At 46.2% G+C, this 27,563-nt stretch overlaps 1 protein-coding gene across 2 annotated transcripts; it reads left to right on the forward strand.

Moving 5' to 3' along the window:
* The first annotated feature begins 20 nt into the window (after nucleotides 1-20).
* On the forward strand, nucleotides 21-26,506 carry LOC8025110 (glycogen phosphorylase). Of its 2 annotated transcripts, none has more exons than XM_029974186.3 (16): nucleotides 21-568; nucleotides 4,675-4,776; nucleotides 6,569-6,751; nucleotides 8,058-8,189; nucleotides 9,352-9,463; nucleotides 9,566-9,648; nucleotides 11,457-11,693; nucleotides 12,324-12,470; nucleotides 15,507-15,670; nucleotides 16,179-16,293; nucleotides 16,723-16,824; nucleotides 17,345-17,551; nucleotides 17,933-18,154; nucleotides 19,245-19,372; nucleotides 24,800-24,934; nucleotides 25,517-26,506. In XM_029974186.3, exons 1-16 carry the CDS (start codon nucleotides 320-322, stop codon nucleotides 25,782-25,784), a joined length of 2,586 nt encoding a protein of 861 aa, XP_029830046.2. In that variant the 5' UTR covers nucleotides 21-319; the 3' UTR covers nucleotides 25,785-26,506. The 2 variants fall into 2 exon arrangements, with proteins under 2 accessions (XP_029830046.2, XP_040076153.1); XM_040220219.3 differs by having other exon boundaries at nucleotides 92-568; nucleotides 12,324-12,464; nucleotides 15,501-15,670.
* Nucleotides 26,507-27,563: the final 1,057 nt, after the last annotated feature.

The following is a 27,563-nucleotide window of genomic DNA, read 5'->3' on the forward strand; positions in this document are numbered from 1 at the left end:
AGCTCGACATTCCCTTTAGCGCACATAAAACAAACGAACGCGCCGTTGCGCCGTCTTCGAGACTGCGGCTGCGCGACCTTGATAAGCTCGAGAGCTCGAGGGGTCGAATCGCTAAAGCCGCTCTCAGGCGCGCACATCACATCACATCACAACAGCGGGAGTCGTAGCGCGCGCGGCCGTTGTGCAGAGTCAAGTGTTTCACCCGCAAACCGGGTTAACTGCTTCTCCCGCCGAGAGCAGACCGGCCTAACACCGTCTCCCCGCTCTCACGCCGTCAGCGGTCGCCAAAGGTCAGGTGGGCCAGCAGAACGCCCCGAACATGACGACCGCCGTGCCGGCCTCCGACCACGAGAAGCGCAAGCAGATCAGCGTGCGCGGCATCGCCCAAGTAGAGAACGTGGTGAACGTCAAAAAGGCCTTCAACCGGCACGTTCACTACACCCTGGTCAAAGACCGCAATGTGGCGACGCCGCGGGACTACTACTTCGCCCTGGCGCACACCGTCAAAGATCACCTGGTTGGGCGATGGATCCGGACCCAGCAGCACTACTACGAAAAAGACCCCAAGGTACGCCGAATCATTATTTCCTAATCGCTGTGTTTTTTTGACGAGCGGCTTCCGCGTTTTCGGTATAATCAATCAAGCGTTGACAGTTCGGTACGCAAAGGGAGATACGTTGGGTTTTAGGGGTGGGAGCGGTGTTGCCGGATTGAGGTCGTTGCGAAGGCCGGACCCGTCAAACGAGGTTTGGTCAGCGGTGCACTGCGGAGTGGGGCGCTCTTGGTTTCGTTTTCTAGCAGACGGTCTTTGCAGTCGTCTGCTATCCAATAGGAGCGGTAAATAACGGTTTTTTCGTTCTTGAATTTGGGTTTCTGAGGTGCATCCTCGTTTGGTGCAAGACGACCGGTTACGTGACTAGTCGAGGGTCGAAAAACACCGCTGCAAGGAGTGTGCACAGAAAGGATTAGATAACTGTGATTACGCCAAGGAAATCCTCCCCCGGTTGCGAAGTTCCGGAGCGTCTTGATTTGGTTGTTTGTGCGATTCGTGTTTTCCTCCTTGAATGCGCTGCGCGCGCGCTAAGCTGCCATTCGTTGGTTCTTCGATAGCGGGTAGCACATATTCCGGGGTCAGTGTGTTTTTCTGGCTTATCGTTATCGGCTGTGAAGTCGATAAGCGCAGCCTATTTAGCGCACAGCCTTGGGATGCCAAGTCGCCGTTATCGTTTGAGACTACAGCGCGAGTTTTGGTCCTTTACTATCTCCACGTAACCGGGAGTACTATTTAGTCGTCTAGCCGACTGGCCGTGAAAGTTTTCTTTTTAACCGTGTTAATGTTGGAATGAGCCGGATAACTCTGACCTCTGCTTGACCTACCTTCCCTTCTTCCGGCCGGTCAATTTTTTTTGTGTGCTATTTTATTTTTACGTTTTTTTTTTTTTTAATAGAAAGTTGAGTGTGCCTTCTTACTTCTATTATACGTTTCTAATATAACAGATCCAAGGACGTTTTTGGGCCTTTTGTTGCCGGGCAACCAACGCGCGCGGTGTCTTCCGCCTGTAAGGTCGGCTCTTGTGCAACGCTCTGGTGCATTGCGCCGAAGCGCGCCTGCCGACCGCAATTACTATTTTGTAATTTCCTTCGCCGCGACGTAACCGAGGGTGTTACTAGCTCATCCTTCTTCTTTTGCTTGTTTACCTTAAAGTTTTCCGTCTAGTCGGTTCTGATTGCGTCTTCCGCGGCGCAGTGTCGCTTCAATTCACGGCGGGGATCTTTGCTGGCATTGATCCAGGGTTGTTTCTTATTATGGGTTTGTTGCACCCCTTGTCTTTCCCGAAGGGCCTCCCTGCCAAGGCAATGCGCAGGAAATGCGCCGCTTTGCGCCGCACTGCGTCCTCTATAGCCTTGACTGTAGGTATATTTGTAACAATCGGCTCGAAGGGGGGGGGGGGGGGGGGGGGGGGGGGGGGATTGCAAACACCGTGTTATGGTCGCTGGATGGAATTTCTGGGACAGCTGACGGCTGATGATGGGGACAGAGAAAAGACATCTGCGTGCACTCAGCGCTGGATGTGCTTGAAAGACATAGAAATTTAAAACTTTTAATTGTTTAATTTTATGTAGGAACTTGCATTATATATTGAAGCGCGGTTGAGGGCTCATGCAGGTCGTGCTTCAAAATGGTTGCAGTATAAATGAACTGGCCTAAGTATGCATTTTACTGCCTTAAACCTACTTTTGCATAAATCTGGAAAAGTCCCTAGGAAAGACATTTTTTCTTTCCTCTTTTTCTTCTCCCTCGTCTTATTTGCTCTGTGGACAAGAAAAATTTTAACATGAAACCAATTAATTGGTTAGAAGATGGAGAAAAACATTTAACTACTACGCAGTTGCTTACTTTATTATCTGTTTACAATTTCAGAGTTGTAGCCATGAGTAGTGCTCACGCTTGAGCTATATTTGGCCATAGCCTAATTAGATCATTAAAAAAGCAAAATGCATGGTTTTACTAATTTTGCTGTCCGGAGCTGCAGAAAGTAGGATTCACTTTTCGACTTGCATATAAATAAAAAATATGTTTAATAAAGTTGCAAGTGGCGTTTTCACTGTGGTATCATCAGTGGCCTTTCTAAGTAGACGTGCAATATTCTTTGTACCTGACACCTTTAAATAAACTGTCAAAGCTGGCAGCTGTGATGACAGCTTGAAGACTGCACAACATTTTGTGGTAGCTGCTCACAAGTTGTATTAAAAAAACATCGTGGGTCTGCCAACATGATATGGCAGTTTTCTCTTACTGCGCCATTGTCGGGCTGATTTCAGAGCCGCTGAGCACAACGTAGCATTTACCTTAGAACCTGAATTTTTTCAGCTTCAATCCCTGTAACAAAATTGAATGACAATAAAAAAAAGCATGAGGGTATGGAGATTTGTAAAAAAAAAAAAAATGGATGCCATATTTGGCTGCTTGATTGTGATTATTTGCACACTAAATTGAAGTACTGCCATGCATTTTCTGCATACAGCAAATACTGAACTATTGGATGCGTACTTGTGCGAAGTAAAGAAGCCCAGGAATGACAAATTTATGTATAGTATTGACGAATAATTTGAAGAGAAGTCATTCGCTACTTGAAGGTGGGAAATGTCTAGAATGATATTTCTAGGATTAGGGACTATACTCTATTCACCCCTAAGCTAGCCGACAGTACAATACTCGCCAGATCCTGATCTGCATGTGGGGAGGAGCGGGAGTAGTTATATGTGACAAATGACTTTTGTTTTAATAGTTGACTGTTAGCATGTTCAAGGCTTGTCGTTAAAGTATGAAGTCTGTGGATATGGTTCAAAATTATTTAATGACTCCCCCACTCCTGTAACTCATGGACAATAATTTTTTTACTGGCGTCTATCTTGTTTGGGCTAAAAGTGAGACAATCGGTAAGCAATGCTGTAGCCAGTTTTGTTAAGGTTGTGCTGCTGCACTGTACTGTGTGGTTTGTATACATTTGAAGTGCTGCACTGTACCCATATATAAACTTAACTGTAATGACAGTCCTGAGCATCGTATTCACCTGGCTACAAGGAAGTCTTGATGCACCTCTGAGGTCGCTGAACTTTGGAATTTGATATGGCATAAGAAAGTAAGCAAAAGAAAAGGTAGTAACTCCTTGTTGCCAGAATACGGACCATGATTTACAACGGCGGTTGCAGACTTTCTTTTTTTCTTTTCTGACGACACTTTGTTTGTTCCTTTCAAGAAAGTGTTTTGGCATAATGTCCCTTCTATTTTTGTTGCTTCTAACTGCAGTCGAGCAATGCCCAGTTTCCTTATGTGTCACCGTGCATCTCGGGTTTTAAGCATATACACTGCTGGTCTGACAACTAGTGAACTGGCATGTTCATTCCCAGACAGGATGATTTTGCACTAGTGTAGAACTTTTGATCCAGTCAATTATTTGCAACCTGCTAAAAACTGTTTTGAACCAGTGAAAACGCTTTGAAACTAGTGAAAACGCTTTGAAACTAGTGAAAACGCTTTGAAACTAGTGAAAACGCTTTGAAACTAGTGAAAACGCTTTGAAACTAGTGAAAACGCTTTGAAACTAGTGAAAACGCTTTGAAACTAGTGAAAACGCTTTGAAATTAGTGAAAACGCTTTGAAATTAGTGAAAACGCTTTGAAACTAGTGAAAACACTTTGAAATTAGTGAAAACACTTTGAAATTAGTGAAAACACTTTGAAACTAGTGAAAACACTTTGAAACTAGTGAAAACACTTTGAAACTAGTGAAAACACTTTGAAACTAGTGAAAACACTTTGAAACTAGTGAAAACACTTTGAAACTAGTGAAAACACTTTGAAACTAGTGAAAACACTTTGAAACTAACTCATTGAAACCAGTGAACATCTTTTGGCACCAGTGAATGCCCTATTAGAACAAGTGAACATACTGTGGAACCTCTGAGCTGGTGAAATAAAGATGTGTGAACGGGCAAATTCGAACTGATGAAATGAAAACTTTTAAAGAGCTAAATCGCTTTTCAAGCAGTATAAATTAAATGTTGCACTGGTGGAGTGCACGGATGCCAACACGCAAATGGGTGTTTCATAGCACCCAACTGGTTGGCATGCCAAAGGGTCCAACCTGTGCAATTACTCCTCCTCGTGCAGAGGGTGTACTACCTGTCCCTGGAGTACTACATGGGGCGTTCCCTGACCAACACCATGGTCAACCTGGGAATTCAGAATGCCTGCGATGAGGCCCTCTATCAGGTGAGGCTCCGCATTTGGCAGAACTAGAGCTAATTGGCAACATGTTTACCAAGGCAATGTGGTGCAACGCATGCTTTGAGACGACTTCTCAACTTAAGAATTGAGAGAAATAGCTTGTTTGTCACAATACTATATGAAGACCTTAGTCGGTAACAGGCAAATGAAAGAAATGTTTTTATGCTGATTTATCAACTAGAATATTTGTTTTCCTAATCAAGAAAATATGCGCTTGAAAACGATAAAGTAGCATTTCTCCTTCTGATTTTTCTCTTCATATACTTTGCACCAGCTTTTCTATGAAATGCTGGCATAGTCTTCACAGCTCTGCATCCAAAACCTCTGCAAAAGAATGGTGATGACAAGTTTTTTTGTTTTGTTTTTTTGCCTTTTCCCACTCTAGCCGTAACTAGCACTGTAAGGGATGAGTGGACAGAAAATATCCCTTTCTCTGCCTTCTGCTATAGCCAACGACAAGTTAAGAATTCAATATGCTCAGTCTCCAGCACGTGTCTTTTGTCTTAAATAGAATTGTTGCACATGTAGCCAAAGCCCAGCGGAAGGTAGCGAGCACGTACATGCTGGGATGCAAAGCTTTACTTAATGTTTAGCCTGTATTGCCCAGGTGAAAATGTCTAATTGGGACCAGTTGGAATCCCAACTGGGAATTAACTGGTCCTAACTGGGAATTAACTGGTCCTAACTGGGAAATAACTGGTCCTAACTGGGAAATAACTGGTCCTAACTGGGAAATAACTGGTCCTAACTGGGAAATAACTGGTCCTAACTGGGAAATAACTGGTCCTAACTGGGAAATAACTGGTCCTAACTGGGAAATAACTGGTCCTAACTGGGAAATAACTGGTCCTAACTGGGAAATAACTGGTCCTAACTGGGAAATAACTGGTCCTAACTGGGAATTAACTGGTCCTAACTGGGAATTAACTGGTCCTAACTGGGAATTAACTGGTCCTAACTGGGAATTAACTGGTCCTAACTGGGAATTAACTGGTCCTAACTGGGAATTAGCTGGTCCCAAGTGGGAATTAGCTGGTGCCAAGTGGGAATTAACTGGTCCCGACTGGGAATTAACAAGTCCCAACTGGGAATTAACTGGCCCCAACTGGGAATCGCTGGTACAGACTGAAAATCGCTGGTACAGACTGAAAATCGCTGGTACAAACTGGGAATCGCTGGTACAAACTGGGAATCGCTGGTACAAACTGGGAATCGCTGGTACAAACTGGGAATCGCTGGTACAAACTGGGAATCGCTGGTACAAACTGGGAATCGCTGGTACAAACTGGGAATCGCTGGTACAAACTGGGAATCGCTGGTACAAACTGGGATTCAGCTGATTCTAGTTAATCCCAGTTCGTACAAACTTGGATCAGCTGAAGGCCCAACTGGAACCAGATGAGGGACGTGAACTGGGACCAGACGAGGGACGTGAACTGGGACCAGACAAGGGACGTGAACTGGGACCAGACGAGGGACGTGAACTGGGACCAGACGAGGGACGTGAACTGGGACCAGACGAGGGACGTGAACTGGGACCAGACGAGGGACGTGAACTGGGACCAGATGAGGGACGTGAACTGGGACCAGATGAGGGACGTGAACTGGGACCAGATGAGGGACGTGAACTGGGACCAGATGAGGGACGTGAACTGGGACCAGTTAAGGGGTGACCTGGGACCACTTGGGGTACTGTATTGTTATTTGACTTGTTACATTCCCCAGCATTGAGCTTTAGCATAAGCGTGACGAGACACATGTTGACGTATCGGACCAGATGGGGCTGGACATTGAAGAGCTGGAGGAAGTGGAGGAGGATGCCGGGTTGGGCAATGGGGGCCTGGGGCGCCTGGCAGCCTGCTTCCTCGACTCCATGGCAACCCTGGGCATGGCCGCCTATGGCTACGGCATCCGCTACGAGTATGGCATCTTCTCGCAGAAGATTGTCAACAACGAGCAGGCAAGTGCCCTACGGGCTTCGTGCATCGTTGGTCGAGCTCCATGCGTTAGGCTGCATAGAATATTTACCTAGTCTGCCGATGCAGGCCATGTAGTCATGAAAAATCGTATTCTATATCAAGGGTGGCCAAACCGCGTCTCGCGAGCCGCATGCGGCTCTTTGCTGGTCCAAGTGCGGCTCGCGGATCCCTCGTAAGGGCCCCCCGCCCCTTTCTGCGTTTCCTCAGGAAAAAAAAAGAAAGGATTTCAGAATAAAGCATGGCTCGCGGTTTGGTAGCCTTGTACCCCATACGTACAGTCGTGCAGCTTGTGCCCCCATACATACAGAAATTTAAGTTTGCCCCCCCCTTCCCCGCCCCCCTTTCCGCGGCGAAGTTTCGTGATTTCGCTTGCGGCTCTTAGGCCGGGTCTGCTTGGCCACCCCTGTTCTATATACTGGTTCTTGAAATACTTTCAGGGATGACTTCTCGGAGGAATGACCTTTGAAATTTTGTATGTCAATTGAACTTGATTATATTTGGGTGTCTTGAGCAACATTAAATCGGTTCTGTTCTATTCCTATTCTTTTCTATTCCTGCAATGATTGACCACTGTTTGATGAACTTAGGAAGTCAAGAGATGCGATAACATAAAATCTAATTTTTATGTGGTATTCTCGACTACCTCATTGATACAGTTGCCCATTCAAGAGACGAGGTATAATAAGATTTTCTATACTGAACCTCGATGCCCCCACACAGTTGTCTGAAAGGATCTCAAAATTTTGTACCTTGGAAGGCACCTACCTGCCCTAAATAACAGCCGAAGAAGCCTTCCCCTGCTCAGTGCTTTTTGAATAAACTAGTGCAGATGCTATCGACACCTTGATAGCAATAATATACAAACTTAGTCATGTTTGGCTCGTCGTTGTGCATCAGTGTGGGGCACAAATGTGTTAAGAGTTCTTAGAAAACAGCTTACTTAGGATTTGGGATGACCGAGAGAATTTGGATGCTTGAGGAACGGTGGGAGATGCTCAGAGGAACCTTTTATGAGAACCCACCAATGCCTGTGTTAAGATCCTCAAAACCACATATTTTATAGCCATTCATTCCTCAGTGTTCAAATACTCTATTAGGGCTGTCTTGCCAAAACGTTGATTATGGTAATGGTACTTTCTGTGGATTGTGTTAAAATGCTTGATTGGAGCTGAACGAATAAGAATCTGAGGATAATTATGACACCATGTTTCACGAACTGATTTAAAATTGTTTTCGGGGGCCGTGCACACTCATCTGGCAAATTTCTGCCGACGTCTGGGCTTGCAGCAAGAAGAGCCAGATGACTGGCTGAGGTACGGCAACCCCTGGGAGAAGGCCCGTCCAGAGTACATGCTGCCGGTCAACTTCTATGGCCACGTGGAGCAGACGGACAAGGGCTTCAAGTGGGTTGACACACAGGTCAGTCACTGATTGGCTGTCCTAAACGAGGTCGGATAATGGTTCGGTTCACTTCATCTACCTGCACGGGGCTCGTGCACAGTTTCAGTAGAATGAGATTGAGGATCCTGCAGGTTTGACAACACTACTGCTGTGAGTTTACTGACGTGAGTGTGAAGATGCTTAAGGGCACCAGTTAGTGGGCACGCGATAATGCGAACAAGACTGACGGAAAAAAAGATCCACATATAGCAAGGACTGGCCAGTCCTTGTCTAACATTGACGATTTTGTTTGCTGAAAGGTCATGATTCTTAAAAGTACATACAGCACAACAAAACAGTAAAAGATGTCTGTCTTCTTTTAAGACCCATTCACACGCACACTTGCATTTGCTTATGACCGAGTTCTTGCAACCTCTTACGAAGAGAGCACACAGGCGTGCGAAACTATCTATGAGGTGACCCGGAACTGCATTTCACTAGAGTGAAGGTTCTGCGGTATCAGCGAGATCAAATGAACATGGTATCTATGAGAAGTGGTTGTTTTTAACACTGTCTAAAGTTTCAAGCCAAGAAAGAAGGAATAATGCGCAAAAAAAAAGCGGGAAATATAAAGAAATGCAGAGTTCCACGGCTACCCGACAGATACCGCAAGTGTGTTCTCTCGTCGTAAAAGATCCTAAGTAAGAAATTTTAAGGCACTCGGTCATAACTAGTCGAAAGTGTGAGAAACCACTTTATTTCGTCAATGTCCTTGCGCTGTTTGTACCTTTCAATCCTTGTCGTATGTGTGCCTTTTTTACAGCGTCGGCTATAGTATTGAGCTGGTTGTGGGCGAGTGTCGTCTTGCTGAAAACGAATGGAGCATGAGCGCACTTATTGCAGTTGGCTTTGGCCCGGGAGGGGGCGCCACCTGCTCTTTCTCGCCTTTGGTCCCCGATTCGCTCGGCCTCACCCTGTACGTTAGGATGGAATGCACGCAATATCACCGAAATAGTTCTACTCATTCACTGTGCAATACCGTAGAAATATTGCACCATCGGACGCTGTCCATTCGCATCACATCACGTGATCGTCCACGCGTTGTTTTTTTTTTTTGTCTCGGTCGCATTTGTTATTATGGGTATGAACAAACCAGCCCATCGCACTGCTGTATATCTATTCTTGCGCTCGCTTTTGCCAGGTGGTGTTTGCGATGCCCTACGACAATCCAATTCCCGGGTTCCGCAACAACGTCGTGAACACGATGCGGCTCTGGTCGGCAAAGTCCCCCGTCAACTTCAACCTCCGCTTCTGTGAGTCTGCATGCGGTTTTGTTGCACTTAATTAGACGGACGTCTTTTCACTTGCGCCGATGCCATATTTGTTGATCTGTATCGCGTCTCCCTTCATTCCAGTCAACAACGGTGACTACATCCAGGCCGTGTTGGACCGTAATTTGGCCGAAAACATCTCCCGAGTGCTCTATCCTAATGACAATGTGAGTGAATTGCTTGGTTTCTTTCAACGTTACTAAAAGACTCAGTTGGGAAACTCGCCGTCGAAACCTGGGCCGCTGGCGTCCACCGAGACCGAGCTAAATGCGACAACAGCGCCACTCTTTGTCACTTGTGTGTACTGTGGTCACTTTGAGCTTTTTGAAAACCTGTTTTTTGCGTCAAAACAAACGGAAAAGACTCTTTTTGTATGAAATTTATTAGAGTTTAGTACCCAATGATGGGCGCGTGATGTTTTTATCATCTTTAGTTCGCAAGGCTTTGCGGAACAATTAATATTGTTTTTATAAAACCATGCCTCAGCGGGCCTTTCAGGTAGCGCGTCCCGACCTAGGTGCATTTTAACTTCAGTAGTTCAACGCGGCGCGTCCGCCGGGGAGACGGAGGTTCACCTCTGTCAAAGCCAAAAATAGAAGTCACTTGCAGTTTCTCGAGTGGCCGCTGCGGGAGAAATGGTGGCGTTGTGTTCGTCATTAGCTCGGTGCTCGGAGACAGATTGGGGCCATATTTTTAGGGTTGTCTCTATGGGAGTTTCCCAACTGAGTGTTTTAGTAACGTTGGTTTCTTTCAATACAACTTTTGTGCAGTGTTAAAATAGCAATGGGTGTCTGGGTTTTTTTACTCTACCAAGGTTTGATTTATTAAAATGGGAATAGTCCCCTAATTTTATTTATTTCAGTTATTTTTTGTGGCTTGTGCAATTACAACATTATTTCATACTACATATGCAATTAGGGGTGGCATATAAAGTACTAGGAATTGTAAATCAAAATGCCGTCGCCTGCCAATACAATGCGTGAAAAAAAAAACTTGGTTGTAGAACTTATTTCGTTAACAAATGTAGGACTCAAAATTGTTCTCCCCTGCTGGTGGTTATGTATGTCTCCCGTGGTGCACATGCTGCTAAGAGAAATGTAAGTCACAAAAACTTGGTTCTGCTTTATTTTCGGTGAAGAGATAATTCTCCAACAAATAAGAGAAAATAAAATGCAGAAAACAAATGCCTCGATCTTGTGTGTACAGTAAAAAATATGCAGACTGCATTTCCTGCAAAGCGGGCGGTGGTCACGTCATGTCGCAGTGTCGCGTTGTGGTCTCATGTGATGCCACAGCTTGCACTACACTTGGCACGCTTAGGACGTCGCGAGACCTCCTTTCGCTAAATTTAGCAAGAAAAGCATTCTGCACATTTCTGACGTGATGCATATAGGATCGAGTTGTTTTCCTACTTCACTTCGAGGCTGCGAAAAGCGCTGAATGGGGCTACGGCACGGGTGATTGTAAGTACACTTGGTCGTATTATAATTTTTTTGTAAGAACATTTCGTTATGTTTCAAACTTAAGGCTGGTTCACACGCTTGCGTCCGCTTACAACTGTGTGCCTTAAAACCTCTTAAAATTTCTGAAGAGACACACTGCATGGTGCCTTCTATCAGCTAGCTGTGGGACATCATTCTTTCTTTCTTGGCTCGAAAAACTTTCACCAATGTTCGACCATTTTTCATATACAGTATGTACATTCGATCTCGCAAACACCGCAGAACCTTCGCTTTAATGAAATGCAGTCCCAAAGTCACCTCATAGATGGCGCCAGCATGTCAGTGTGTTCTCTCGTCATAAAAGATTGCAAGAACTCTGTCCTAAGCAAACGCAAGTGTGTGGTCAGGCCTTTAAGAACCGAGCCATAAAAGCATTCCACTCTGGAAAAATTGAGCAGAATCCCCCACTCTTTTTCAAGAACGAGGTTGTCATTCGGAATACGAGCCGATACAACCTTTTCTTCCCCGTGCAGATGTTTGAGGGCAAGGAGCTGCGCCTGAAGCAGGAGTACTTCATGGTGGCTGCCACGCTGCACGACATCCTGCGGCGCTACAAGTCGTCCAAGTTCGGCACGAGGGCCCCCGTACGCACGAGCCTGGACCACTTGCCCGAGAAGGTGGCCATCCAGCTGAACGACACCCACCCTGCCCTTGCCATCCCCGAGCTCGTACGCCTCCTTGTGGACATCGAGGGCTTGGACTTTGATAGGGTAGGCACACGCCACACCTTCCTCGGGGCCACGGTGCCGGATTTTCTAAGCGACCTACCAAAAGCCGGCACAAAGCATTCGTTGAACAAGAGCGCTGTGTCGGCATATGGCTGCGACTCGCGCTCGTTGAACATGAGCGCTGTGTCGGCACACGGCTGCGACACGCGTTCGTTTGGCTAAAGCATGAGTCTCGGCCAAACACTGGGCATCGGGAAAGCAGAAAAAGCGCTCAGTTCCCCTGTCTCCTTGTGGGCGCCGTCATTTTGGTACTTTGCGTACAGTGGGCACAGTTGGCAGTACAGTAGCAATTCGAAAATGGGTCTTCCTGAGCTTCAGATAGGGTGCCACGAAGCTCGGGTTATGTGGCACCCTAGCTTTGTTGCTGATTGTTTTAACATTTGTGGAAGACGAAAAAGTGTTTCCTGCAATTTTAGATAAAGCTTCACGTAACTGGCCACCATAATTCTAAGCACTAAGATGGCTGAACTGTTTTTCCTCTGTAGCATAGCTTGTCTGGTGGCTCTAGCTCTACTGACAACCAAGAAGGGGACGACATTGATGGCAGCTGCCGTGACAACCGGTCCGTGACCTTTCCGGATGTTACACAGTCCCCTCCTTTTTTTCGGGCAGGCAGTGAAGCTGACCACCGAAATCTGTGCCTACACCAACCACACGGTGTTGCCTGAAGCCCTGGAGCGCTGGCCCTGCTCCATGCTGCATAACCTCCTGCCACGCCACCTGCAGATCATCTACGAGATCAATGCACGCTTCCTGCACGTGCGTTGCCCTTCTTCCTCAATGTGCTTTGCAGACCGCTCTCCTGCATAGATTTCTTTAATGGAATCTGCTGTTCCTTACTTCTTCTAATCTAGAATGCATTTTAGGGCTAACTTCAAAGTCTAAAGCGTTGCGAAAAATTGTAACAAAAACATTAGTGTTGTCCGAATATTCGAATAATAGTTTAGAAAAATGGGCTATTCGATATTCGCATCGAGGTGAACTGCAATATTTAAGGCCTGTTTACGCGTACAGCGCGGCGCCGAATTGGCGCTGGAAAAGACGCCGGTGCGGCACTGGTGCTGTGCCGAGTTGTCGGTTAAGCAGCAATACATAATTGTTGCTCGCCACTGTGGAACGGCACGTCGCCGATAAGTCACGTGCACCACTGTGGAACCACATTGGTGATAAGTCAAGTGCAGGTCTGAGCTGCACCGGCTCTCTACAGCGCCGATTCGGCACTGCACTGTATATGTGAACTGGCCTTTACTTTTTGAAGTGTTGATCGCGGTAAATTAGCCCCACCAAGTGCACTTCTCACGGAGCACCTGTGCAATGAGGGGAAGCAATGCTCGTGGGCTCTGTGGGTATTGCTTCCCCACAGTGCACAAGTGTTCGGCGTGAAGCGCACTCAACGGGGCTAACCTGCTGCAGTTATGCAGGAGGTATATTAGGCAGCAATGTCTTAAGAGCCTGCGTTCATCATTCGTGTTTTTTTTTAATTTGAAATGAAAAGAATGCTTGCATATAGCAAGCAGATATATGAATCCCCTCGATTAGGATGGCTGCAACAAATGTGTTGTTTACATGCCACAGTTCATCTATATTAAAATTAACTGAGCTTATAAGTGGAGATGTGGAAGGTTGCAAATAACTTTCACAAGTTCAACTGAATTTTAGTTAAATAGTTAAAACCATAGTTAAAATGTTGCAGAAACTATTCAATATTTGATTAGAAAATATTCAACCAAAACCACTATCCGCTTTGAATTAGCTCCAAACTCAAAATACACTATTCACACATGCCTAAAAAACATAAAAGCACAGCCAGGCTTCTCTGCAAAAATCACTTTGCCCCTTGGCGAGAATCGAATCGACGAACTCTGTCACTATTCCTATGCTCCACCCCCTACGCTCGTTTTTACCTCAAGAACCGTAATAAAAAAAATTCCGGCTCCTCGCGGAGCATTCATTTCCTTCTTTATGTAAATAATTAAGATATATGTAGGTGCATTTTAGATTACGATCGTGTTATCTTATCAAGACATACACTTTTCAAATGCCAAAAACACGCATTCTACCTCCGGCAACCAAATCTTGTAATATTCAGTAATCCCTCGTTATAACAAAAAAATTCGATATAAGCGGTCATTTGGTAAAAGCAATAGTACCATAGAAACAGCGCCAACAGCCTTGCAGGTGGGTGGGAACGCTGACCGTATCCTAATAAAAAAAAACTTTAGATATGAACAAGCGGTTGCTTTACCGAGTAAAAAAAAATTAAATGGAGCTTGCTGATAATTTAATTTGGGCATCAGTTCTCCTCGAACTGTTCCAGACATCGCAAGAACACTCTCACCGCCGCTGCGCTCCACTTTGTTTCGAAACAGCTGTAGAATGTTCTGCATCTCTGCAGTCATTGGCCTTTTTCGAGGCGCCTCTCCGACGTTGCTTGGTGTTTACCCCGGCCGCACGCAAGGTCTACGATCGCAGCATTCATGGCAGAAGAAACGGTAACGTCCGCATACAAGTGCGAACAAATCAAAGTTATCTTCGGTGGCTTTGCCAACATGTTTGCACACACTCCTGTAAAACTCGTTGCAGTCCTAGAAATCGTGCACCGGCTCGGCAAGCGCGCTCGTAAGAAAAAATTTGACGTGCGCAATGCAGTTGACAATCTTATCTTTGGGTTGCGGGTGCGCTTACTCTTGCATAAGAAACTTCTCAAACCTATCCAGTATGCCTTGGTTGTTCTGCAAAATGGTGAACAGCGTCGAACAGCCGATGCCGGAATGGTGAATTCTTCGGCGATTTCGGACTTGGCCCGGCCACTTTTCTCAATCCCGCAGATCTAAGCGACTTCGGTAAACACTCCCACCCTCCCATACTACGCACGTGTGCGTGTACGTCACAGGCACGCACATCGGGGGCTCCCAAAGGGATGACCTCCTCCAGGCTCCATCGCTTCCTTGAACCAGATTCCGACAAAAGTCGGGCAGCATTGGCCATGAGGAGCGTCGAAACGTGGACGCTGGTCCCGCTGCTCCCTGCCTGCGTCGGCGCATCGGCATCGGAAGCGGCGCTCTGCCTCCCGTCACCCATTTGCTTCATTTTCTTGTTTGCCGTTTTCCCAGTTTGCCGTTTGCCTCAGTGAAGGGGGAAAGAACGCAAGGGTCTCCGTGCGCCTTCGTGTAGACTCGCGTGCTTTCGGCACCGCGGCCTTCATAATAGGCGTGGTCGGCCGCCGATACACTTCGAATAATCTGATTCAAAATGCGTGCATCTCGGCTAGGACCACGTTGAACTTCGATAAAAGGAATAATTCGAAAAAAAGTGATTTTGTTACAACGGGATTACTGTACTTTACGTAGTGTATGAACAGTGCGCAAAACTTCCCGTTTTCTTGGGGTAAAAAAGGGTATAGTGCTACCGGAGCGGCTTAAAATACTATTTCAGTTCATTTATAGATGTACTTCTGCAATCGTAAAATATGGCAACTAAGAAATGGTTGGAACATCTTTAAGCTTACTGCGAGGAAAAGGACAAAACAAATGGTAACTTTCCTGGATACTTCGCATAAAACCGAATGACGCAGAATGCATCATGCGTGTATTGAAGTCTCATTCTCTAAGATTACCCGAAAAGCCAAATAGGCAGTACACAACAGATTCGAATGGACTAAAACAGACAGGCACAAACATGACGCATTCCGCGTGAGTCTGCTTTATGCGAAGCAGTATCGGGGTAAGTTGTCATTTTCTTTTGAGGCTTTTGATGGGGAGCTATTGCGTGCTGTAACGAGTGGACGTGTTGCAGCAAGTGGCGCAAAAGTTCCCGGGCGACAACGACCGCCTGCGTCGCATGTCGATGGTGGAGGAGGAAGGAGAGAAGCGCATCAACATGGCTCACCTGGCCATTGTCTGCTCGCACAAGATCAACGGCGTGGCTCGCATACACTCCGAGATCCTCAAAAAGGGACTGCAAGTACTCTTTGTCTATTCACTGAGCGAGTCTCTAAGTGAGTCTGGAGAGACTGTCACGAGTTGATTATTCCAATAGTGGGAACACCTTTCAGAATAGTTTGGGTTTGGGCAAGTTGTTTGTTCATACCCCCGATGTTATAGCAGACACAATTTGCATAGGCACACAAAGAGGGAACTCTTTTCTGTGTCCCTTTTTGTGTGTGTATGCAAATTTGTCTGCTTTTGTACACTGTAACATCGGAGGGTTTCAGCTAGTAGTTCTTTGTAACATGGGCTCAGAGTTTGGGAAGCTCTCAGAATGGGCTATTTTAAAATGGCCATTCTCGGTTTGCGAGGGTTGTAGAATGCTGGCAAAAGTGGTAATTCACCATTTCAACGTTTCTGGTAGTTCGCAGTTTACTCAAGTTTCAGAAACTGGAAGTGCAAAATGTTTTAGTAATGTCGTTTGGAGCAACATTCCTGTGGTTGACCATTTTAGGTAAACACTGCGCGTGTTTGCGTCCAGGTTCAAGGACTTCTACGAGATGTATCCAGACCGTTTCCTGAACAAGACCAATGGTATCACTCCCCGTCGCTGGCTGCTGCTGTGCAACGCGAGCCTGGCCGACCTCATTGCAGATGTGCGTAGATGCGCCTATGACTGCACACCGTCTCTCGGAATAAGGAAGAACATGCAGATTAGTACTACCTATGTCAAATGGGGTGTTGTGTGAAGAACCACATAGGGAAGCCTGATGGTAACTTTCTAGGCATGTGCGAACAGCAAACTTGTGGTTGGCTGTTGCTGCATTCAATTTTCGTGCACCTCCTGCATCAGCTACACTTGGTGCATGCCACCAGATTCGATTTACGAGTGTGCCTTATTACGGTACGTTGCCCTGTACTTTTCTGCAGCATGCTACACTTTTCTGCATCGCTGATGGCCGGTGCAGATAAATCGAAAAAGATCCCCATGGCACATTGAGCTCCTCTCGCAGATTCACGGGCACTGCACATCCCCGTCTGCTGATGGGTGCTGAGCGCTCCCTCCTGTGTTTGGATCTTTGCAGAAAATCGGAGAGGACTGGATTGTGCACCTGGACCAGCTGACAAAGCTGAAGCCCCTGGTGAATGACAAGGGGTTTCTCAGGGACCTGCAGAGGGTCAAGGCTGTAAGTGCACCGTTCTGCATCTCGTATCACGTATGGAATCCCTAACAAATCTGCGGTTCTCCTGCCGTTTCCGACGAGACTTGCTGCTCGGGAGTTTGGTGCTGTTCCGCGCGTAACTCTAGGACTACAATGCCTTGAACACGTCTTCGGCCAGTGTGTTTAGTGTCCTATATCGGTCATGCAAAGTGGTACCACATGATGTCCCAAAAGCTGGAGTGTCATGCTGTTGAATGTGGCGATACTGGCAGTTAGGTGTAGATATTGTGGAAAAAGCAAGAGAGGGTTGCCGTTGTCACAGTGTGCAAACTCGTTGCCGCAGAAACTTTGGTAGACTGTTGAGCCAAGAGTGAGCCACGGTAAAACGGGAGTCTGCCGTGCTTGCCTCCGCTGTTGTGCGACCACCAGGATGTCACCAAGCAGACATTGAGGGTCCACATTTGAGGCAGCAGCAAACGCGCCGATCGGAGATGCGCTGTAGGCTCCCTACTAGGAGTAAGATTGGGGGGTGAATTGGGTGCAGGAGAACAAGCAGCGCCTGGCGGAGTACCTGACAAAGGAGACGGGAGTAAAGGTGAACCCGGCCTCGATGTTTGACATGCAAGTGAAGCGCATTCACGAGTACAAGCGGCAACTGCTCAACTGCCTGCATATCATCACCCTGTACAACCGCATCAAGGCCAACCCCTCTGCCCCCATGGTGCCCCGTACCATCATGATCGGTGGCAAGGTATGTGTGCACGGCTCAAATCTCTGAAGCTACGGTCCATTGGAGGTTCAGAATAGCAGTCTAAGCGGCTGGAACTCGTCAGGAAGCAATTTTCTGAAATTTTTAATGAGAAAATGGTGGTCAGCAGGTCTTACACACGCAGGCAGTGTCTGTGACCAAGAGCCAATACAAATTCCTAATTGAAAAATGAAATAGTTTCTAACAATTGAGTTCGATAACCAACTTCTGAAATTTTGGCATATACTAAGCATGAAATAAAGTATAGCTACTTGAAACTGCTGCATTTTAGTTCGAGTAACTCTGCTTTTCGACTGCGCTGGCAGGCGATAAGAAAGAATGGCGGTCAACAGAGCGCGTGCTAACAACGAGGTGCTTTTCCAGGCGGCACCAGGCTACCACATAGCGAAGCAGATCATCAAACTGATCATAGCGGTGGGCAATGTGGTGAACAACGACCCTGTGGTGGGGGACAAGCTGAAGGTGATCTTCCTGGAGAACTACCGGGTCAGCCTGGCCGAGAAGATCATCCCTGCCGCAGACCTGAGCGAGCAGATCTCCACCGCAGGCACCGAGGCCTCCGGCACAGGAAACATGAAGTTCATGGTGCGTTTTTTTTTTTTTTTTTTTAGCTTTTAGGCTAGGTGGCACAAGCTACTGCCCATTATATGTAGCTGTTAATATCTATCCATTTCTCCAGCTCCTTTCCTCTATCTGCAGACACTGATGTGTTTCAAAATTTACTTAATCTCGCTCCAGAGTAAAGGTTTTGTACTATCAAGCACGAATGAAATGCAAATGAAGGTGCATGTAGCCTTGGACACATGCTTTGCTACCTGGAGGTCACGGAGAACTGATAATTAAGTAGAGGGGGTGGGGGGAGAGTTCAGAGTAGGTGCGCACCCTCGCGGCCTCCCTCTCCACTGAAGTTTTATCCCTTTCCAGGAGCTTCCAGGTAGCAAGGCAAAGCCGGTGTCTTTCTGTGTTGTCGTGCGATATGACCAGCAGGAGTAACTCTGATCTACTGGAGCAAGATTTGAAATGCAGCCTCTGAGCGGCAAAACTTGGCAGATGGCAAAAGCTGTGGCCCCTGCGAGCCAATTGGAGTGAGGCACGTGACAATGTACCATTGTCCGGTGAAGGGCTGTTGCGTGTTTTGCATGTTTGCTCCGATTGGCTCACGGGAGTCGTAGTGTCAACAATTAAATTATATCGAGACAATCGTCGATGAGAACCGTTAAAGGGCAACCATTGTCGACAGTTATGTTGCAACTAATTAAATATAATTTCGTTTGCTGCTCGGTTTGCTAACTAAATACTTCTCAAGCTATAGTAGTGAAAATTTTAGTATCTGTAACTCTGTAGTATAGTTACCTTTATGATGCAATTTGTCACGTGGTTCACTTTGTTACTTGTTGAAATTGTGTTGATACGCAGAAATGCAAATTGTTAGTCTTAATATTGTCGAATTGTTGTTGCTCCCAATTCAAAATCTACCATGAGCCAAACACTAGACCGATAACGAAATTGTGCTGATACCTTTTTCCACATAGGATGTGCGAGTGTACCTTGACATCATAGCACATTTTGCAGCTAATATTTTGTGTAACTTAACTATATGTTTTGAGAGTGGCTGTAAGTAGTACAATCGTAAAGAACAATTTAGCTTTTTAACATGCATGATTTGTGAGTGCAGCTGAACGGAGCACTGACCATCGGCACTCTGGATGGAGCCAACGTGGAGATGCGAGAGGAGATGGGGCCAGAGAACATCTTCATCTTCGGCATGAACGAGGACGAGGTCAACGCCCTGGCCAAGTCTGGGTGAGTGCAGTCTTCACCCCGGTAACTGCACAGAGGCCTTCTTGCCTTGGGCCTTGCAACTGGCTCAGGGGGAAACCAAATTGGCACAATCCCTCGTATGGTAGGATCCATTGGAGTTGGGACTACCTAGACGCTTTGAAATCTATGCTCGTTGCATCAAGAAAAGGAAAGGTTTCCCCATTATTCGTTTACTACACGTTTTTCCAAGGTTTACACTTCGAAATCTATGCTCGTTGCATCAAGAAAAGGAAAGGTTTGCACATTATTCGTGCGTTACACGTTTTTCCAAGGTTTTACACTTCGAAATCTATGCTCGTTGCACCAAGGAAAGGGAAGGTTTGCACATTATTCGTGCACTACACGTTTTTCCAAGGTTTACACTTCGAAATCTATGCTCGTTGCATCAAGAAAAGGAAAGGTTTGCACATTATTCGTGCACTACACGTTTTTCCAAGGTTTACACTTCGAAATCTATGCACGTTGCATCAAGAAAAGGAAAGGTTTGCACATTATTTGTGCACTACACGTTTTTCCAAGGTTTACACTTCGAAATCTATGCTCGTTGCATCAAGAAAAGGAAAGGTTTGCACATTATTTGTGCACTACACGTTTTTCCAAGGTTTACACTTCGAAATCTATGCTCGTTGCATCAAGAAAAGGAAAGGTTTGCACATTATTTGTGCACTACACGTTTTTCCAAGGTTTACACTTCGAAATCTATGCTCGTTGCATCAAGAAAAGGAAAGGTTTGCACATTATTCGTGCACTACACACTTTTCCAAGGTTTACACTTCGAAATCTATGCTCGTTGCATCAAGAAAAGGAAAGGTTTGCACATTATTTGTGCACTACACGTTTTTCCAAGGTTTACACTTCGAAATCTATGCTCGTTGCATCAAGAAAAGGAAAGGTTTGCACATTATTTGTGCACTACACGTTTTTCCAAGGTTTACACTTTGAAATCTATGCTCGTTGCATCAAGAAAAGGAAAGGTTTGCACATTATTTGTGCACTACACGTTTTTCCAAGGTTTACACTTCGAAATCTATGCTCGTTGCATCAAGAAAAGGAAAGGTTTGCACATTATTCGTGCACTACACGTTTTTCCAAGGTTTACACTTCGAAATCTATGCTCGTTGCATCAAGAAAAGGAAAGGTTTGCACATTATTCGTGCACTACACGTTTTTCCAAGGTTTACACTTCGAAATCTATGCTCGTTGCATCAAGAAAAGGAAAGGTTTGCACATTATTCGTGCACTACACGTTTTTCCAAGGTTTACACTTCGAAATCTATGCTCGTTGCATCAAGAAAAGGAAAGGTTTGCACATTATTCGTGCACTACACGTTTTTCCAAGGTTTACACTTCGAAATCTATGCTCGTTGCATCAAGAAAAGGAAAGGTTTGCACATTATTCGTGCGCTACACGTTTTTCCAGGGTTTGGTCATCAAAGAAAGAAACAATGCTCTTGGCATTTGAAATGGGTATGTCTCGACAAAAAGATAAAGCCAATCTAGGATGCCTATGCATACACCGTATTTTCCAGGCTATAGGCGTTTTCAAAAAGTGCTCTCTGGCCGCCGCCGTTTTGGGGCTTGAGCGACCCCCGTCAGTCAGAAATTTCTGCCACCCGCCTGAGCTGTAAAAACCCGACATGATAAAACAGCGCAAAGAATATGAAGGAAGAGAAAAGGACAAATAAAACGAAAGAGCGCGAACAAACGGCGCTCTTCCGTTCGATCTGTACTTTTCTCTTCCTCAGTGTTTTGTGCGCTGTTTTATCATGTTGAAGTACCAACTAGCTCAAATCACTACTTTACTGTGGAAACCCGGTCAGTGTGACTCCCCACCTGCATTGTCCATGCGGAGTTTGCCGGTTTTCGTTAAAAGATTTTACTTTATTTGCCTGTTCAGGATGCTTATCATTTTTGTGTAATCTTTCACTGTCAGAACCAGGGAATTCTAGGGCTTGTAGCCTGCTCGGCCTTCGCAGGAAACGAATGAAGAGAGCAAAACGTCGAGCAGCCCGCGGCGCGCGGGTTGTTTGACATTCTTCGAGGAATATTTCCATCACACTAATCTTCCAAAAAAACTTCCCAGCTATGTTCCCGGTCTTTGCGAAAAATAGCCGATAGGGTCAGGTCGGGGTATAAGGCGGAATAGGCAGGTTCGTGCATTTGCTTTGGTGCGGTGCAAAAAAGCAGCTCTCTGCAAAACGTGTCCCAAAACAAACTGGATTCCGTCCGATCATTGTGAAGCCACTATCGTCGACACTATATTGGATATGCTATGTTATTTGAGACCTTTCTCGAATCTTGTTCGGAGAGCGCGGCACCGTGGGGTATGTACAATATATGTTGTACGATCGATGAGACTCGTTGAATTTCGTGTTGTGAGCGGGGAATACTCATGCAGTTCGGCTATCCTGTGTGGTCAAATAATTTCAACAGTTAAAACCTTTGCAGGGTGATACAGATGGGCGTACGACACTGTGAAAAAATCGGTGTGAAATGAAACAAACATTTCAATTGCATTTCTTCCGTTGCGCACAGACTCGCCGAAAATAGCTTTTATTTGTTTGATTTTGTTTTCAAAAATAGTACAATGTTTCTTGAAGACCTCGAGAAATTCTATTTGCCATAGAATACAAAAGAAACAACGAAATGCAGCAATTTAGCCACCAGCAGCATCCAGAATCGTGCCTACGCAGGCTGCCACAGCCCACTGACGGGAGAACCCGCAGCCCAGCACAGTCGGGCAACACCGTCATACACTCTTAAAACCAGTGATGCACACTGTAAATCGCTTGGTTCGAGACTGCCGCTGGAAAGGTCTATAGTCTGCAGACTATTCATGTTTAGAAGTTTAAATTTTACCCGATGCGGACTATACAATTTTTTTTTCCTAGGTCGTTCATTCTGACAAGTCGTGGAGAATTTAATGGATAACAAAGTATATTAATGTGCATTTATGTATGATGCAAGCTTCTTAGTGAGCTAATACAAGAGGCATTTGTCAAAGTGTGCTGTGTATAATTTTTACGTTCGGGCAAGGTATGGACTATGCGCTGGGTGCGGACTATAGCCCGGAAAATACGGCATCTTAATTTCATGAACGAAGGGGGGAATTAACAATGTTCCGCAAAGAGCCGGACTTTTTTAACGGCGGTTTTTGAGGTGAACAAGAGCATAGGTGGTCCTAGGGCCACCTAGAATGATGCACAGAGAAAACTCGGCGCCCAGAGAAACTGCACGACTTCGCAAAGTTTTAGCAGATCGCATTTTCGTAGAATGTCACTGCTTTTGGGTATTAAAGGGGTACTCTGCCGTTTTCTTCATAGTCCCCGATTTGCCTAAAAACTTGCTAAAAACACCAACAAACGTCGCTGAACTAGTAACCCAAATACTTGGACAATAACCTTTTTTTGCGAAGTTACAGAATTTACAATTTTGGTCCTCATCGTGTTTTTCAAAATGAAAAGCTCTGCTGGCAACATTGAAAAAGTGAAGTCATGGGAAGGCAGGGGTTCACTCTTTGGGCTGTAGACTTTGTTCCCAACTGATTACAAACAGTTTCATGGTGTCAAATGAATGCTTTGGAAAATCGCTCCAGCTCCCGTGCAGCAGCACGATACAAATGCTCGGCATAGTTCATTTTTAGACTGCCCGCTCAAACCGCAAGCTAGCCCACCCGTGACGTCACGGCAATGAAAAGCGCGAGTATTCAAACCTTCGTTTTGGCGTCATTTTCATTTGCCGATTTCACAATACAGTCTAAGCTCGTTACAACAGACCTGGTTACAACATACATTTGGATATAACATACCAATTTGTGAAGTAAAACTACTCTGAATTTCGCAATACTAAATAGCATATTGGAAAGAGTAAAGGACGACAATTTCGAAAATATGGTGAGTTGGGGTTGCTAAAAAAATCGCCGGAATTCCCATTTAACCATAAGCTTTTGCACACCCAAAGCACTGTTGATCCAACTATGACGTTTGAAGCATTTGTTGCAGTGATGCAGCACATCTGTCATGTGATGTGCTCACAGTGCTCTGGCATGCTGCATAGGTTTTGGCCACGATGTACAGTTTCCGCCAATATGAAAGACCCACTCGAAGCAAGTGCCGAGAAGACTACTGATGGGGGCACGGCACGCATTGTGGTCAGTATCATACTGCTCTGAGGGGAGTAAAACTCGATAACGCAGCCTAACTGCATCGGCGCACACTGACGAAGTGCCTTCCTTTCCCTCGGAGTGACGTAGAATGGCCCAAAGCGCAAGCAGTACCCTTACAAGCCGCAGCCTCAGCCATGCGCCGCGAGTGGGTCTTTCATGTTGGAGAAGACTGTACTTCGCCATGCGAACTCAGCACTATCCGCCTTTCTGTCAGTGAGCTAACATTACTAAAACTTGGACGCTTAGCTTCGCCTTTAAAGGGAAGCTGAAACACTACTTGAAAAAAACGAGTTAGAGGTGAATTCTGGCGTATTTTTATCCCGTGAATCTGAATATCACTTTTGTTTTCCCTGAAGATGCAACTAAAAGCGAGAAAAAGCGAAAAAACATTCGACCAGTCGTGACGTCATACTAGGATCTTCGGGCCGCCAAGCGCGTGTCGCTCGTGTGTTCAGCGCGTGCAACGCAAGCTTGCCAGGTATATTTCCCCGCACTGACACCAGTCGTGACGTCTCTTTCTGACCTTTCTGAAAATAGCAAGAGTGCGCGTGCATAGCTTTGACAGGCGCTGAAGATGCGCGAGAGCAGATATTCCGAAGGCTCCTAGTGTGACGTCACGCCCCGGGAAGGAGGGGCTTCGGCGATACTTTAAAAATTAATTTCTGAAGCCTCCGTGCACCAAATTGAAAAATAATCTTGATATTCCTCATTCCTCATCCTGGAGGTAGAATGAAGGCCATTGAAATGTTTTTCCTCAAATAGAGAACCGGTTCAGTTTCCCTTTAAGAGTGAAACGCGAAAACTAAACATATGAGCTCCCACTTGTTCCCAAGCCATGCAAGCATCTCTGCCTGGCCTAGTCATCAGTAGTGCGTCTGACTTGCAACCGAAGGGTCATAAGTTTCAATCCCTCGTAAATTTTTTCTTTAAAGCAAATTATTTACTTTATGACGTGAATTCATTTGAGACATGCAGCGACCTCTAAATCGCCTTACACGTCATTTTAAATCACTTCATTCTACGCATGACGTCACATTTCACATGAGCGTAGTGGGTTGTTTGAAATTCCTGCGCAAGGTCATGTGGCTGTGACGTCATGACCCGATTTACCAATCAGGATTTTCCAATCGCAACAACTCCCGCCGGCTTTTCTGCAAAACAAGTTTCTTAACGCCACCGCATTAATATTGCAATATCGTCAACAACACTGGGTGTTTCACGTGTGGCGACGGATGGTCTTGCAGCTACAACGCCTGGGACTACTACAACAGGCTTCCAGAAGCCAAGCAGGCCATTGACCAGATCAACAGTGGAATGTTCAGTCCTCACAATCCTGGCCTGTTCCACGATCTCACAAATGTCCTTCTCAACCATGACAGGTAAGTGGTTTATGTATAGTTACGTGGGGCCATGGACAGGGAGTAGTTGACAAGACTAGACTTCAGCTGGTACGTCTTTGGCCGGGACGACTTTGGCCGGGACGACTTTGGCCGGGACGACTTTGGCCGGGACGTCTTTGGCCGGGGACGTCTTTGGCCGGGGACGTCTTTGGCCGGGGACGTCTTTGGCCGGGGACGTCTTTGGCCGGGGACGTCTTTGGCCGGGGACGTCTTTGGCCGGGGACGTCTTTGGCCGGGGACGTCCTTGGCCGGGACGTCTTTGGCTGATACTTTTTTTCAATACCTTTCAGCAGACTAATATTTTGCATTTTTTAGCTGGGGCTCTTTAAACCGAGGCTTGGCTCCTGGCTAGGGTAATTTTGGCTAACAGAATGTTGGCTGATAGACAACTAGCTGGCCGAAACTAGGACACCTGGCTGGCTGAAACTTGGCTATGTAGTGATCGGTTATGTGGCTAGTTCGTTTACGTGGCACTTGGTACATTTCGGTTATGCGAGACACTGTTCTACTACACACATCCCTGTCGCACGGTGGTCGCAAAAGACACTCCCTCCCCGGCAGGTTCTTCCTGCTGGCAGACTACGAGTCTTACATCAAGTGCCAGGACCGGGTGTCCAACATGTACACCAACCAGGAAGAGTGGACCAAGATGGCACTGCTCAACATCGCCTCCTCGGGCAAGTTCTCGAGCGACCGCACCATCGCCGAGTACGCCCGCGAGATCTGGGGCGTCGAGCCGTCCTGGGAAAAGCTGCCGCCACCCCATGAGGTCAAGGGTGATGAACAGCCGGCCGCCAAGCCGGCCCCCGTGTCGCCCACCAAGAAGTAGCCGGTCGTAGCCGGCCCGTACAAAATTTCGGCGGCACCCCAACGCGTAGGAGACTCATCTTTGCGAGTAATATATATTGCAGTGTCCACGCGACGATGAATGGTTCCCCCGACTTCCTTGCTCTTGTTTGCGCTCTTTGCTTCGCGAGATGCCTTTCCGGGTCGTCTTGTTTGTATATTACCCGTTGCACATTTTTAGGGTGCCTTTTGTTTTTTGTTTGTTTCACTTTTTTCGTGTGATGCCCTCTAGCTGTAAACCTTCAATATACTCTGGGGGAAATCCTCATTTGGTGCAAGTTTGGCATTTAAAAAATTGTTCCCAAAAACATTTTTTTCTTTTCTTTCGGCGCACCTTTCTCCCCTGCTCGCCGCTTTTTGTTCCGCGGAGTGTTGGAGTCGTACGACTACTACTCTAGGTAGCAATAAATTAAAGGGTCTTTCAACAGCTAGAGTCGTCTGTACGTATGCAAAGGCAAGGCTTCGAGTGTTCCTAAGAGAAGGTACACTGAGAGGCAAAGTTTGGTTGAGAGAGAAAAAAAAAAAAAACTGCCAAAGGTGTTTGTTGAAGTTGTTGGTTGATGCTGTTTTCCGTTTCGAGTCCCAAATCGCAGCCTAAATCTCTCCGCTCTCAGCGCTGCAGTGCTAACCAATCACACTGCTTGTTTTAAGTTTGTGTGTGATGTGTATGTAGGTGTACTCTAAATATACTGAAAGAAACCTCCAGCTGGCATTGTGTGCATTTTCTCGCTTAGATTTCTCTTCACAGTCGCGGTAGCTGGATGAAATGTAAACAGGTGGCTTACGAGCCTGCGGCAGTACGCAAAAGGAATGATTAAGGCAAATAAATTTGGGAGATTGAGTAACCCCTCCGGACGTATGTGCCACTGATGACAAGCAAGCTCTAGAGAAGTGCTGTCGCAGTGCCCTTGATACTTCAACTACTGGGAAGTTGCAACTGAAATAGTTGCTGACAAATAAATAAATTCGCCAAGCACAAAAGTAAATAGTACATAGACACTTGGACAAATGTGAATACATTACACCGGTCCAGACTGTAAAGTCTGGACTTAAAGTAAAACCTGAAAAAATTGTGTAGCAAATACACCTTTAGAAATTGTGGTGCCGGAAGTTCAGGTATGAAAACATGTTTGTGTTCCATGGATTCACGAGTGACCATGGCAGGCTTTAAAGCGAGATCTTGTGCCAGCACTTCCGTGTGCACGTTCGTCCTCTGCCCGTGTTCCGATATCGCACCGGAACGTTGCTGAGCCCGGTACCTATGCTGGTGGCACTTTTCGCCAGACAAGTGGCATATAAGCTTGACAGCAGTTCCTCGAATGAAGATACTGGCGCTGGGGGGTTTTAAAGCCTGGCCGTTTTCCAGAACCTCCCATACTTGCCGGAACCGGCCAACAAGCGTCCATCACGTGACCTTTCCACCAGCCAATCGACGTCGAGCTTCACTAAATCTGGCGACCCTCAACGAGCCAAAGAATGTTTCACGTTAAAATCTTGTCTGCTAACAAGATTTAAAAAAAAAAAAATAAATAAATTAACCCTTTTTGCTAATTTGGATGTAAAGGTCTGTTCTCGTATGCTTGGTTCATCCCCGAATTAATGCCCCATTAACGTCTTACTTCTTCCTTGCCACCGAGTTCCTCAATGACCAGGTCACTGAGTCGCAGTGACCTGGTCAACGCAAAGGCTCGAGAGATCGTAAAGAAGCAAAGGCTCTATAGACCAATGCCCTGCACCCTCCAGTTACGGTTGGTGGAGCAGG

Source organism: Ixodes scapularis, unplaced genomic scaffold (genome assembly GCF_016920785.2).
Source record: "Ixodes scapularis isolate PalLabHiFi unplaced genomic scaffold, ASM1692078v2 PGA_scaffold10__122_contigs__length_95168666, whole genome shotgun sequence".
NCBI lineage: Eukaryota > Metazoa > Arthropoda > Arachnida > Ixodida > Ixodidae > Ixodes > Ixodes scapularis.

Excerpts from the sequence above, each read along its gene's own strand:
- LOC8025110 (XM_029974186.3), top strand. The coding sequence starts at position 320 with ATGACGACCGCCGTGCCGGCCTCCGACCACGAGAAGCGCAAGCAGATC. Across the intron at positions 11,694-12,323 it reads AGGGCTTGGACTTTGATAGG|GCAGTGAAGCTGACCACCGA; the intron begins GTAGGCACACGC and ends TTTTTCGGGCAG. Across the intron at positions 24,935-25,516 it reads GTCCTTCTCAACCATGACAG|GTTCTTCCTGCTGGCAGACT; the intron begins GTAAGTGGTTTA and ends CCTCCCCGGCAG.